The sequence below is a fragment of the Malurus melanocephalus genome, unplaced genomic scaffold, assembly GCF_030028575.1.
Source record: "Malurus melanocephalus ecotype Western Australia unplaced genomic scaffold, MMel_1.1 scaffold_440, whole genome shotgun sequence".
In the NCBI taxonomy this organism is placed as follows: domain Eukaryota; kingdom Metazoa; phylum Chordata; class Aves; order Passeriformes; family Maluridae; genus Malurus; species Malurus melanocephalus.
In genome coordinates, this window is record NW_026623672.1 from 31,954 (window position 1) to 45,717 (window position 13,764).

The window sequence follows — 13,764 nt, forward strand, 5'->3', positions numbered from 1 at the left end:
GAGGGGAGGGGGGGCCGCGCATGCGCAGCCGCCGTGCCTCAGTTTCCCCACCCGGGGCCGTGGCCCCCACCGCCTCCCGTGGGGCGACCCACTTCCCACCCCCACCCGTGTATCTCCCCGTCCCCTTCTTCCTATTCCCCCTCCTCTGCTTCTGAACTTCCTTATTATTACTGCCCACCACCCACCATCATATTCCAGTGACCCCATGTTGTCTCTGGCCCCCTATACTGTATCTGACCCTCTTTTCTTCTATCCCCTCACTATCATATTACACTATCCATCTTCCATCCCTTTTCTGAATTTGCACCCTGTTATTATTATTCCCACCCCCCACCATCATATTCAGTCCCTACTATTTTATGACTCCCCCTTCATTATATCTAACMCCCTCTTTTCTATCCCCTTGCCATCACCTTGCAAACCCTTCTTATTTTGCACCGCCTCATCATTCCTTGTATTATATCCTGCTGCTCCCTATCCTGCACCCCATTATTATTATTATTGCCCACCCCAGTCATATTCCCCTGTTATATCTGCCCTCTCTTTCTTTTATCCCCCCATCTTATCCCATTCTCCATCTTGCATCCCCCTTTCTGATTTCATGCCCCCTTATTATTATTCCCATCCACCCCATCATCATTTTCCAACCCCTACACTTTTATCTGACCCCCCCCTTGAATCTCATCTCCCCACCATGTGCCACACTTCACCAGCATCTTGCATCCCCCCTTATTCTGAACCCTCACATTATTGCCCCCATATTCCTCTATCCTGCTGCTTACTCTCCCATCTGCCCTCTTACTATCCCATATTGYCCCCATATCCTGTCTGTATCCCCATTCCATGCTATTCCTCCATTATTTCACTACCCCTTCATCGTTCTGTACCCCTGCTTGGGCTCAGCTCAGGGAATTCCAGCTCCTCAGCTCTCCCTTTGCTGGCTGTGGGACCCTCCATGTCCTCCCATCCCAGTGGGTTCCAGCAGTACCCAAAATTTTTCCTTTTYATCATTTTGGGTAAGTTTAATGGTTTGGAGGGGCGTGGAGCAGTTTTTTCTTCACTTCTGAGTCAAAACTCAGGTGTCCCCATCTGACACCCCAAATTCCCTGGTGGGATTTAGTGTGGGTGAGGACGGGGGCTCAGACCCACAACAAGTGGGAGCTGCAGGGGGCTTCCTGGGCTGTGCTCATCCCAAGGGGATTGACTCCAAATGGGCCTAGGTGATCCCTCTGTCAGTCACAGTAGTTGTGTCACCTCCAAAGTGCAGCCTAAAAGCTCTCCAACGCATGGTGGACACGTGCCAGGGATGCAGACCAGAGGGTGGGAAGTGTCAGAGGCCACATGCAGGGATGGGACATGAACTGCCACCCCCATCAACATGGGAATGTCCTACCCTCTGGTACAGTGGCACCTCAGGGGACAAAGCCCCATGGGCCATGCAAGGCCAGGACATCACCGCTGCCGTGTCCCTATATGTCAGACTGGGGTGGCCTGGTGGGGCTGTGCTGTGGCATGGCCACCCAGGCCACCCTCAGTGGCCACTGTCTGCAGTGTCCCACACTGTTGTCCCTGGTCCAGCTATGGTGGCACTGCAGGGGCTCAGATAGGTGACACAGTTGGGGAGCATGGTAGCTGTGGGTGTCTGTCACTGACCATGGAGCCTCATGGCCACTACAGTGGCCGTGGTGACAGAGGTGCTGCCCACAAGCCCCCCACTCTGGCCCCCACAGCACTGTCCCTCTGTCCCTGTCCCACTCCTGTCCTTCTGTCCTGCTGTCCATCCACTTCCTACCGTCCATTTATCCCTCTTCTTCCTCACATCTGCCTTTCCCCTCATCCATTTCTTCTGTCCATCCTTCCTTGCATCGCTGCATCCCACTCCTATGTCCATCCAGCCTTTCTTCCATCCATTCCTTCCTCCTTTTGTGTGTTTTCATCTATMCATACTTCTTCCCTCCTGTCTGGTTTTTCCCTCCATCCCCTGATCCCTTCCTTTCCTGCTTTTTTTCAGCCTTTCCTTCTACAAGTGGGTCCTTTCCCCATTCTGTCCATCTTTCCATCCATCATTCCTTCCATTCACAGAGCCRTCATTTCTTCTGTCTTTTCTTCTGTTTTCTTGCCATCCTTCCTTCCTTCTTGTCTATCCCTGATTCCTTCTGTCCTTCTTTACTCTTCTTCTTTACTCCTATCTGTCCTTACATTCATCCTTCTTTCCCTCCCTTCTTCCATCCATTTTTCCTCTCTGCTTATCCATCTTCCATTCATCCTTCCCTTTCCATCCATCCTTCTGTCCATCTCTTTCCTTATCCTGTTTGTCATTTTTTTCTGTCCTTTAATCCTTCATCCCTTTCTTATTTCCACCTGTCCTTGTGCCTGTCCTTTTCTAGTTCTATGTCTCCCTACGTCTCTCTCTTTCCTTACATCTCTTTCCTACTTCCTGCTGTTCTGTCCATCTGTTTTGTCCCTTTCCTACTTCCTTCTTCCCTTTCCCTCATTTCCTTCTCTCCACCCATCTGTTCCTTTCCTATTTTCCTTGTTCCCTCATTTCCTTTAGTCTGTCCATCCCTTCATCCTTCTCTTCCTCCAGTCCATCTTTCTATCTGTCCTTTCCTCCTCTCCTCCACCTCTCTTCCTTCCGGCCTGCCCTCTGTCCATCTTTCCTCCTGTCCTTCCCTTCCCTCTGTCCTGTCCATCCTTCCCCCTGTCCATCCTCCTGTCCATGCTCCCTTTCCCTATTTTCCCTGGGGCGCTGACCCACGCTTTGGTGGAGGAGGATGAACCACAGGGCCACCCATTGGTTTTGCTCCACCCCATCCTTCTCCTCCTCTGTGATTCTGGCCCCCCATCCCTCATCTGACATGGGCTGCTATATACGATACCCCCTCACTCTGTTACCTCCCTGCAGCTCTAGTCTGACCCACAGCCCCCATCCTGCCCCGCACCCACCATGGAGAACGAGCAGCTCCCAGCTCCAGCTCCCACCACCAGCAGCGCCAGTGGCACGGCCCCAACACCCGCTTGCACTGCGGCCACACGCCCACCTGGGCCACAGATCTCCGTCTACAGCGGCATCCCCGACCGCCAGACCGTGCAGGTATGGGGCTGGGGGGCACTGGAGGACTGCAGGGTGTCAGGGGGTCGTGGCACAGCCCAGGGCCATGTTTTTCCCCCAAAGGTGATCCAGCAGGCGTTGCACCGGCAGCCCAACACAGCAGCGCAGTACCTGCAGCAGATGTATGCGGCGCAGCAGCAGCACCTCATGCTGCAGACAGCTGCACTCCAGCAGCAGCACCTCACCAGTGCCCAGCTTCAGAGCCTGGCTGCTGTCCAGCAGGTACGGGCACCCCGTGGGCACCGGGGGCTGCTCGGGGCTGGTGCGCCCCTCACCTTCGGCTTTTCCCCAAGGCAAGCCTGGCGGCGAACCGGCAAAGCACCTCCTCAGGGGGCAACGGCACCCAGCCGGCCCCAGCACAGCAGCCCACGGTGAGTCCCTTGGCTTCTCATCACCCAACTTGCCCATGCCCACCTGTGCTAGCACCCCGACCCTCTCCTGATGCTCCATTCCAGATCAACCTGGCGACATCACCGGCAGCGGCGCAGCTGCTGAACCGGGCACAGAGCGTGGGGCCCGGGGCATCGGGCATCGCTCAGCAGGCTGTGCTGCTGGGCAACACTGCCTCACCCGCCCTCACTGCCAGCCAGGCCCAGATGTACCTGCGGGCACAGATGGTAAGGATGCGGCTGGGACATGGCATGGCTTCAGCTTCCTGATAGGGTGCCCATCATCCTGCTGGGGGTGCCTAGGACTCATGGGAGGCCTGTCATCTAACTCWAGGGTGGCCTGGACCTGTGGGGTGCCCATGGTCCTGGTGTAAGGTGCATAGAACCCTTGAGGGTCCCTGACCCTTGAGGGTGCCCACTGCTCTGCTGTGGAATGCTGAGACCCATGGGGTGCCTGGGACTCATAGGGTACCCACAGTCTTGTACCAATGTGCCCAGGATCCATGGGATAGCCATCATCCCACTGTGGGTTGCCCAGGACCCATAAGATGCCCACTGTCTTACTGTGGATGCCCAAGACCCATGGGGTGCCCATCATCCTGCTATGAGATGCCTGGGACCCCATGGAACATCCCTTGCCCCGTTGTGGGGTCCTTGGGACCCAGAGGATGCCCATCATCCAGCTTCAGGGCATCCAGGACCTGTGAAGTGCCCATTGTCCCACTGCAGAGAGCCTGGGACTTATAGGGTACCTATGATCCTGCAAGAGGATGACCAGGACCCATGGGGTGCCTGTCACCCAGCCATGGAATGGCTGGCACTCTTAGGGTGTCCATTGTCTCGCTGCAGGGTGCCCAGGACGCTTAGGGTGCCCATCATCTGTTGTGGGGTGACCATAGGGTGCCTATGGCCCTGCTATGACCCTATAGGCTGCTCATTGCTCTGCATGGATTGCCCAGGATTCCCATAGGAATCCATAGGGTGCCCAAAGCCTATAGGGTGCATCCCACCCTCCTGGGGGTCTGAGGACCTCACAGGGTGTCTGTTACCCTGCTGTGAGGTATGTGAACTTCAAGAGATGCCTTCACCCTGCTGAGGGAAGCCAGCTTCCATGTACCATACCCCCCCCCATCCCAGTGGGGGTGCCAGACCCCACAGGGCACCCACAGCCCCATTGGSGATGCCCAAGCAGGTGCTCTTTGCCTTTGCCCCTTGGGTAGGGATCCTGTAGGGTGCCCTCCATCCCACTGGGCATCCCTGTCCCTACCCTACATAGATAGAAGGATACCCATGTGCCACCCTGTAGGGACACAGAGCAGGGACACACAGCAGGTGCCACCCCTGACATGGTGGGCCATGCACCCACTCTCCCTGTCCCCAGCTCATCTTCACGCCCACGGGCCCTGTCAGCGCTGTCCGGCCCGAGAGCCCCGCGCCGGCCCCTCCGCCGGCCCCGCCACTTGCCCCACCACCCACAACCCCTCAGGTGAGTCCCCCCGCCCCTGCCAGCCCCCCCAAAATCTGCCCCGGCATCCCTGACCTGCTGCCGTTGCAGGTGCACAGCCTGGCCCTGCGCCCCGCCGGCCCCCACCTCCCTGCCCTGGCCATGAAGCCCCCTGGGGGTGCCCCTCCCCGGGCTGGCCCCCCCCGGGGGGCCCCACCCGACCCCCCCGCCGAGCACCTCAAAAAGCCTGAGGGGCACGAGAGCCGTGCCCACGCCCTGGCCCGTGCCACCGCCCCCGCTGCTGCCCACCCGCTCGTCACCCCAGGTAAGGGGTTGCTCTGGGGTGGGGGGCACCCCTGGGTGCTGGGGGAGTCACATGGTGGTCAGTCTGAAACCTGGTGATGGCCCACACTGGTGTGCCCTGTATGTTGTCACCTGCCTGTATTTGGGACCTTATGGGTCCATCTGTTCTCTGGCCGGGGCCCTGCCCTGGAGGGTCTCAGCACCCATAGGATCCTGGGGTCCTGTGGGGTGCAGGGGGCTGGGGCAGTAAGGGTGTAGGTCAGGGGACCCCATGAAGTGCTGGAGCCTGGGGATGGTGCACTGGTGTGGCTCCCAGAATTGGGGACTCCCAACCTGGGACAGTCCAAGTGCAGGCTCCTGCAGCAGCAGCAGGAGCTGGCAAAGTTGTTTGTCCAAGGGCACCAAAAGGGAGCGGATACAGAGTGAKCAGTAGCTTCCTCGAGGGGGATCCTGGGGGTGAGTCCCTTGGGATTGAGGTGCGGGTGATAAGGGGGAWTTTCTGTCCCTGTCGCTGTCCCTGCAGCCTATGCCCCACTGCAGTCCCCCCAGTTCCTGCAGCAGCCACCGAAGCCGATGCAGCCACAGCCGCCAGCACAGCAGCAGCAGCAGTTCGTCATTCAGCAGCAGCAGCCGGGTCCCCGTGGGCAGCACCCCCCGGGCCCCCCTGCTGCCCCCCAGCTCCAGCCCCTGCCYCCTGCCAGCCCTGGCCCAGCCCCCCAGCCCAAAACAGGGGTCCCCCAGGGAGCAGGGGGTGAGGGTGGCCCTCCCAGTGGGCACCCCGGCTGCCAAGCTGCCCCTCGCAAGTTCCAGCACGCCTCGGCCGTCATCCTGCAGCTGCAGCCCACCGGCCCCACGGTGAGGGGCCCCCAAACATCCCCCAGCTCCCCCACATGGGCATGGGGAGGGGCCCCCAGACCTCCCCCAAACCCTCATGGTGATGGGCCCCCAGACATCCCCCAGAGCCTTCCAGAGCCTCCCACCAAACTCCCCCCAAACCCTGAGTGAGGGATCCCCAAACCTCCCCCTATATTATTCCAAACTCTCACGGTGAGAAACACCCAAACATCCCCCAAACTCTTCATGGTGAATGGCCCTCAAACTTTCCTCAAAGCACCCCAAAATCACCCACCAAACCCCCATGGTGAGGGGCCTCCAAACTTTCCCCCAAACCTTCCACCAACTCCCCCCAAACTCTCATGGTGAGGGGCCTCCAAACCTTGGGGGGCGGGGGAGCTCAGGGGAGGGAAGGAGGGATGGAACACGAGTGGGAATGGGGGATGTTGGGGAGTCAGGTGTGTGCACATGTGTGTGGCTGTGCAGGTGCACAATTGCTGCATACGTGGATTCGTGACTGCATGGGGGCCCARTTGTCACATGGGTCAGTGGGTGTACAGGTGTGCATGCTTAGGCCACACTGCATTGTGTACCTGCTCCATGCACATCTGTGTGCACAGATTTGCCCTATTCATGCACTTAGGTGTCTGTGTGTACTTGGTCCTGCGATGAGGGGAGCATGTGCCTGATCCATGCGTGTGTGCATGTGTGCTTGATCCTTGTGTGTCTGATCCATGCACATGTGTATAGCTGTGCACTGGATTCTTATGCGTATGTGTGCACAGCTTTCCCAGATGTACGCACATGCATGTGTGCACATGTATGTATGTGTGTCTGCTGCCTGCATATGTGTGCATACTCACTCCAGGTCCATGGATGTGCATGTACATGTGTGTCAGGCTCACTGTGTGCCTGGTCCACACACACAAATGCAGACATGTTTGTCTGATCTCTGTGTATGCACGTGTGCTTGATCCACATTTGTCTGCTTTGTGCCTGTGTGTGACACTCTCATGCCAGACCAATGCATGTGTGYTTGTGGGGATGCATCCAGGCTCCATGCACATCTGTGCAAATGTGCATGCCAGATCAGGTGTGTCTGGTCATGTGTGCCCGACTGCGAGATGCATGTGCATGCCTGCTCCAGGCACACGTGTGTCTGACCCATGCACGGGTGTGCACGCTCCAGGCATGCAGGTGCATGTCCTTGTGCCACCTGCACACGCACCTGCCCTGCCCCCTGCCCGTGTGTGTGCACACCTGACCCTGCCCCACACGTGTCCCTGCCAACGCAGCCCCCTCTCGGGGTCCCTGAGGGCGCCCGCCGGGACCCGCTGCCCGCCCCGAGGAGCGCCGAGAGCCCGCCTGCCGCCCCGCCGCAGCCCCCCGCCCTTTCGCCGCCCGCTGCCCCCCCGGGCCCCGACACCCCCGAGGGCGAGCGGCCCCCTATGCACGGTAAGCCCCCGCCCCACTCCCACAGGCATCCACTCGTGGGGTGATGCACCCCCGCCCCTCGTGACCCGCAGCACTGGGCAGTGAAAGCCGGGGGTGCGCGGAGCTGGACCGTGCCCGAGGAGGGTCCCGGTGTCCCCGACGGCTGTCACCAGCGGTGTGCGGTGCAGCGCCCGTCGCTGCCGGTAGAGGGGGCCCGGGCGCCTCGGCCTCGCGCACAGAGGGCGTGTGCTGTGCGGGGGCGTGGCCATGCGAGAGGCCACACCCCTTTCCCTCTCGCCGTTACGCTGCTGGCGGGCTGGGGAGGCGCGGCCATGTCAGCCCCACGCCTGCAGCCCATGGGGTGTGAGCGGGGCGGGGGCGGGCCCGCACCCTGTGAACGCCGCGCCCCTCGTGGGGCCAGACTCGGTCCCGGCAGCGGGTGCGGGAGGCGGTGCCGTGCAGGGGGAGCGTGGGCACGGCCCGGGACTCCGCCCTCCCGCGTCCCGCGCGCGCGCGGCGGCAGCGGCCACCAATGGGTGCGTGGGGGGCGTGTCCGGGCCAAGCCCCGCCACCGCCACCGCCTTTGTCCCCGCTCGGTCCCAGCCCCGCTCCCGGCGCCGCTCCCGCTGCTGCCCCGGCCCTGTCCCCCGCCATGGCCCCCCCGAGCCGCTGAGCGCCCGGTGAGTGAGCGCCGACCGCGGGGGCCCGTCCCGGGGCGGTGGCGGTGGCGGTGGCGGCTCTGACCTCACTTCCGCATCCGCCCCCGGCCCCGGTTCGGCCCCGCGGCCCGGGCGAGGGAGGGGCGGGGGCAGCGGGAGCCGCCGCCGGACAAAGGTGATGCGGCTGCTGAGGCCTGCGCCGCCCCGGGGCCTCGCCGGGCCGGGGCGGAGAGAGGAGAGAGGAGCCGGGGCCCGGGCGAGCTGAGCTGGGGGAGATCGGGCCTCACTGGGCTGTGGCTTTACTGGAGCGCACTGGGGTTTATCGGGATATTACGGGCTTAGATCGGGCCCTGTTGCGGCTTTATTGGGATGTACTGGGGTGTTCTGTGGTACTTGGGGCATTTCTCGGGTCGTACTGGGCTTTMCTGGGGGAGGTAGCGGTTTCCCGTGGTTGAACGAGCCTTGTTGGGGCCTTACTGGGGTCGATCGGTGCTTTCCGGGCTAGATGGARCCTTGCTGGGGCTGTACTGGGGCAGACGGGGCCTTAGTGGTGCTTTACAGAGATGCACTGAGGTTTTACTCGTCCTCCCTGGGATCTCTCGGGGGTGTCGGGACCCCTCCGGTTACTTTGGGGGACTCTTTCAGCCCTTTGGCGGCCCCCCGAGGGTCGGTCGGGGCTCAGTGGGCGGCACTGGTGGCACTGGGAGCGGCAGCAGCTGCTCCCCGCTCCAGCTGTATGGAAATCGCGGCCGCGCGTCAGCACAGCAGCGTCACTGCCCGCCCCTCACCCGCGCGTGTCCCCGCTGTCCCCAGAGCCCCCCGAGCGCCTCCATGCGCAGCCCCGCATTCCCGGGATGACCTCGGGCTCCGGCAGCGCTGCCGCCACTGTCGCCGGCGCCGCCCCCCACAATGGTGAGAACAAACCGCCCCAGGCCATCGTGAAACCCCAGATCCTCACGCACGTCATCGAGGGCTTCGTCATCCAGGAGGGCGCCGAGCCCTTCCCGGTAACGTATCCTGGTCCCCAGARCCGGGGCTTGGGGGCGGTGGGAAGGGCCTCGTGGAGCTGGGGTGTTGGGAATGGGGTGCACAGACCAGCGTGAACCCCCAAAACCTCCCCTGCTTCGTCATCCGGGAAAAGGGCTGAGCTGTTCCTGGTAATGTATCTTGCAATGTGTAGTCTTATCCCATATTTGAGGGGTTGGGAAAAGKGCTTCTGGATTTGGAGGTCTGGAGGGGTAACTCCAAATCCTAGCTCACATCATCGAGGAATTCATCATAAAGAAAGGGCAGAATCATTCCCGGTAAAGTATCCCTCTGTCCCTACTCTGATCTTGGGTTTTGGGAAGGGTGTTTTGGATTTGGGGATCTGGAGAAGTAACCCCAAATCTTCCCCCATGTTGCCCCCATTGAGCACTTCATCGCTCAGGAAGGGGCAAGAACTGTTCCCAGTAAGGTATCACTCCCTACCTATGTTCCTGGATTGGGGTGTTGAGAAGGTGCTTCTGGATTTTGGGGGATTAGATGTGGGGTACCCAGATAGTCATGAACCCCTAAATCCTCCATGGTGTTTATTGAGTACTTTGTCATTCAGGAAGGAGCTGAGCTGCTCCTGGTAACAATCCCCCTTTCCCTAGCTGTATTCCTGGGCTTGAGGGAAGGGGAGTCTGGGTTTGGGAGGGTTAACCCCAAATCCTCCCCCACATGATTGAGGGCTCCATCATCCAGAAAGGGGCTGAGGCATTCCAGGTAACACATCCCTTCATCCATACACTTATTAATAGATTTGGGGGAACTGGGAATGGGGAYCTCATGAACCCCAAATGGACACGCATGTTGCTGAGCATTTGAACACTTATCATTCAGGAAGGGGATGAGCCCGTCCCCGTAACATATCCCAATGTACATACCTTGTTCCTGAATTTGGGAGGTTGGGAATGGGGCACCCACCATCGTGAACYCCCAAATCCTCACCCACATCATTGAGGACTTCAACCAGGAGGGGCAGGACCATTCCCAGTAATGTATCCCCCTCTGCATCCTTAACCCTGAATTTGAGGGGGTCAGGAATGGGGCATCCAAACATTCATGAACCCCCTCAAATCTTCCAGCTATGTATTGAACACTTCATGACTGAGAATAGGGCAAAAATATTCCTGGTAAGGTATCCCCCCCTCCCTGCCCCTATTCCTGGGGTAGAGGGATGTTGGGAATGGGCTATCCATCCCCCAGTGGAGCCCYTGTGAACCCCAAAGTCCTCACCCACATTATTGAGCATTTCCATCATCTGAGAAGGGGCAGAACTGTTCCCAGTAACATATCTGTTGTCCTTCCTGGAGCTGAGGGATTGGGAAGTGGGCATAGGGATTTGGGGACCCAGACGATTATGAACCCCCAAACCTTTCCCTTGTTATTGAGCACTTCAGCATGCAGGAAGGGACAAAGCCATTTCTGGTAACATATCCTCCTCTCCCTAGCTTTGCTCTTGGATTAGGGAGGTTGGGAGTGGGTCACTCAAAGAGTTGTTACACCTCATCCATGTYACCATCACTCAGGAAGGTGTAGAGCTGTACCTGGTAACACATTCCCCTCCCCTTATCCCTGGATTAGGGGGGTTTAGAGTGGTTCACCCAGACAATTGTCAGACTCCAAATCCTTACCYGCATTATCGCCCAGGAAGGTGCAGAGCTGTAGCTGATAAGGCATCCCCTTCTTACCTTTATTCCCTGAACGTGGGTGGTTGGGCTGGTCCCTGGCAGCCCTGTGGCTGTGGCAGGGCTCCGTGTGGCACTGGGGCACAGGTGCAGCCGGGTGTGTTGCACAGGTGGGCCGCTCCTCGCTGCTGGTGGGGGCCCTGCACAAGCAGTATGCGCAGGAGCTGCTGCCAGACAAGCTCCCGCCGCAGGACAACACCACCACCACCGACTCGGACATGGAGGAGCCGTACCTGCAAGGTAGCGCCCGGGTCCCCAGCCCGACTGGCCTCCCGGGAGCCCCCTGGGATTTCCCTTGGAGCCCCCCGGCTGAGCTGGCTGGTTTCTCTCTCTGGGTGTCCCTCCACGCCCCCCAGAATCCAAAGAGGAGGGGAACCCCCCCAAGCTGAAGTGTGAGCTCTGTGGCCGCGTTGACTTCGCCTACAAGTTCAAGCGCTCCAAGCGCTTCTGCTCCATGGCCTGTGCCAAGAGGTAACCAAAAAAAACCTGTCTAACCCCCTCCTTGGTAGCGTAGAGGTAACCCCAAAACTCACTTAACAGAGTAGAGCTAACCCTGAAATCCACTTACGCCCCTCCTCAGCAGGATAGAGGTAGCCCCAAAATCCGTCCAGAAGGGTCAAGGCAAACCCAAAATCCATCTGGACCCCCTTCAGCAGAGTAGAGGTACCCCAAAATCTACTTGACAGAATAGAAGTAGCCCCAGAAATCCACCTGGTGGGGTGGGAGTAACCCCAAAATCTACTTGATAAAAGTAAAGGTAACCCCAGAAATCCTGTCAGGTTAAAGATAATTCCAAAATCCACCCTCTCCCTCTTCTCCAGTGGCGGTGGAGTCTTTGTTGGGGTGGGGTGTCTCCCTGACCCATGGCTCCATGACAGGTACAATGTGGGCTGCACGAAGAGGGTGGGATTGTTCCATCCGGATCGCAGCAAACTCCAGAAACCGGGGGGGCCCCCCCATGGGCGGCGCCGGAGCAAAGGAACTCTGCCCCCGCTGAGCAAGGACAGCAAGAAACAGGTGAGGGGGGACATGGGCTTGTCCCCAGCCAGGCCACATGGGACGGACACTGAGGCTGGGATTTATCCCTGAACCTTGGGAACACGGGGTGGGTGCTGAGGCCAGCGCTGCCCCCGCAGCCCCCGGGCTCTGTCCCAGCGGGGTCGGTGACAGCGTTGTTGCAGCTCAACCACAGCCAGGAGGATTCCAGCCGCTGCTCCGACAACTCCAGCTATGAGGAGCCGCTGTCGCCCATCTCGGCCAGCTCCTCTACATCCCGGCGCCGGCAGGGAGAGCGGGACCTGGAGCTGCGGGACATGGAGCTGCCGGATGTGCACAGCCGTGACCTGCCTGGCCTCGGCCACCGCTTCCTGCCCAGCGAGCCCAGCAAGTGGAACGTGGAAGATGTTTATGAGTTCATCCGCTCGCTGCCAGGTGAGGAACATCCTGGGAGGGATAGGGAGGGATTCACCCATGGATACCCAAAAATGTAGTTTTGGGGAGATTTATGTCCCCTGGGACTTCTTACAGGGAGAGATCTACTCAAAGATAACCCTAGAAATGTTGTTTTGGGGGGGGACTTACTCATGGATGACCCCAAAAATGTTTGGGATGGCATTTACCTATGGAGAGTCCCAGAATTTTTTTTTGAGGGCAGAGATTATTCACTGATAACACCCTAAATGTATTTTTGTGTAGGATTTGCCCATGGGTACCCCCATAAATACATCCTGTTGAGGTTTACATGTGGATAACCCCATAAATATATTTGGGGGGTGAATTAAGCACAAATAACCCCTTAAATATATTTGTGGAGGAGATTTATTCACAGATAACCCTCTAAATACATCTTTCAGGGGGGATTTACACACAGATAAATATATAACCTTGTAAGTATATTTGGGGGGGGGTGGAATTTACTCATAGATAACCCCTAAATATATTTTTAGGGCATATTTACGCATGGGTAAACCTATAAATATAGATGGGGAGGGATTTACTCACTAGTAACCCCGTAAATTTGGTTTTGGGGAGAACTTATTTATGGATAACCCCATAAATATTTGGGGAGGGATTTACACAGAACCTCCTAAATATTTGGGATGGGGGGTAATTTACATGTGGGTAATTCCCTAAATACAGTTTTCAAGGGGAATTTACTGGCAGAGAACCCCCTAAATGTATTTTTCAGTAGAATTTACACACAGATAACCCCCTAAATATGGGAAGGTGGGTAATTTACTCACAGATAACCCCAGAAGYATAATTGGAGGGGGGATTTACACATGGTAACCCCCTAAATACATTTTTGGGGGGATTTATTCACAGAGAAGCCCGTAACYATATTTGGGGGCTCTGAGAAGGTTTGCTGATGCTGCCCCTTCCCACAGGCTGCCAGGAGATCGCGGAGGAGTTCCGGGCGCAGGAGATTGACGGGCAGGCGCTGCTGCTGCTCAAGGAAGATCATCTCATGAGCACCATGAATATCAAGCTGGGCCCCGCACTCAAGATCTATGCCCGCATCAACATGCTCAAGGACTCCTGAGGCGGGGCCGCGGGACCGCCACTCCCCCCACGGGATCCCTGCGGGACCTCTGAGCCCCTCACGGCCCCGGAGAGGGGGCAATTGGGGGGGAGACACTTGTGAGCACACCCTGCGCCCCCTCAGCCCCCCCGGGGGTGTAAATAGCCCGTAGCTCTAGAGCCCCCCCCAATTTGGGGGGGGTCACCCTTCTCCAGCAGGGAGGGTGTCCCCACGTGTTCCCCCCATGTCACCCCCCAGTCGGCAGGGCCAAGCAGGATGGTTGCCTTAACGTTTGCTCCCTCCCCCAGCTGGGATTCGGGCCCCAGGGGGTTTGGACTTCACCCTAAAGGGGGT

General features: G+C 58.7%; 1 protein-coding gene across 5 annotated transcripts; it reads left to right on the top strand.

The window, feature by feature from the left end:
- Positions 1-2,877: 2,877 nt before the first annotated feature.
- On the top strand, positions 2,878-13,758 carry PHC2 (polyhomeotic homolog 2). 5 transcript variants are annotated; one of them, XM_057380185.1, is made up of 14 exons: positions 2,878-3,094; positions 3,176-3,334; positions 3,406-3,483; positions 3,568-3,729; positions 4,883-4,987; positions 5,057-5,270; positions 5,772-6,103; positions 7,378-7,537; positions 8,989-9,182; positions 11,000-11,128; positions 11,224-11,360; positions 11,768-11,906; positions 12,026-12,320; positions 13,277-13,758. In XM_057380185.1, exons 1-14 carry the CDS (start codon positions 2,948-2,950, stop codon positions 13,429-13,431), a joined length of 2,406 nt encoding a protein of 801 aa, XP_057236168.1. In that variant the 5' UTR covers positions 2,878-2,947; the 3' UTR covers positions 13,432-13,758. The 5 variants fall into 5 exon arrangements, with proteins under 5 accessions (XP_057236168.1, XP_057236172.1, XP_057236169.1 ...); XM_057380189.1 differs by having other exon boundaries at positions 12,060-12,320; positions 13,277-13,435; XM_057380186.1 differs by having other exon boundaries at positions 2,879-3,094; positions 11,000-11,129; positions 11,246-11,360.
- Positions 13,759-13,764: the final 6 nt, after the last annotated feature.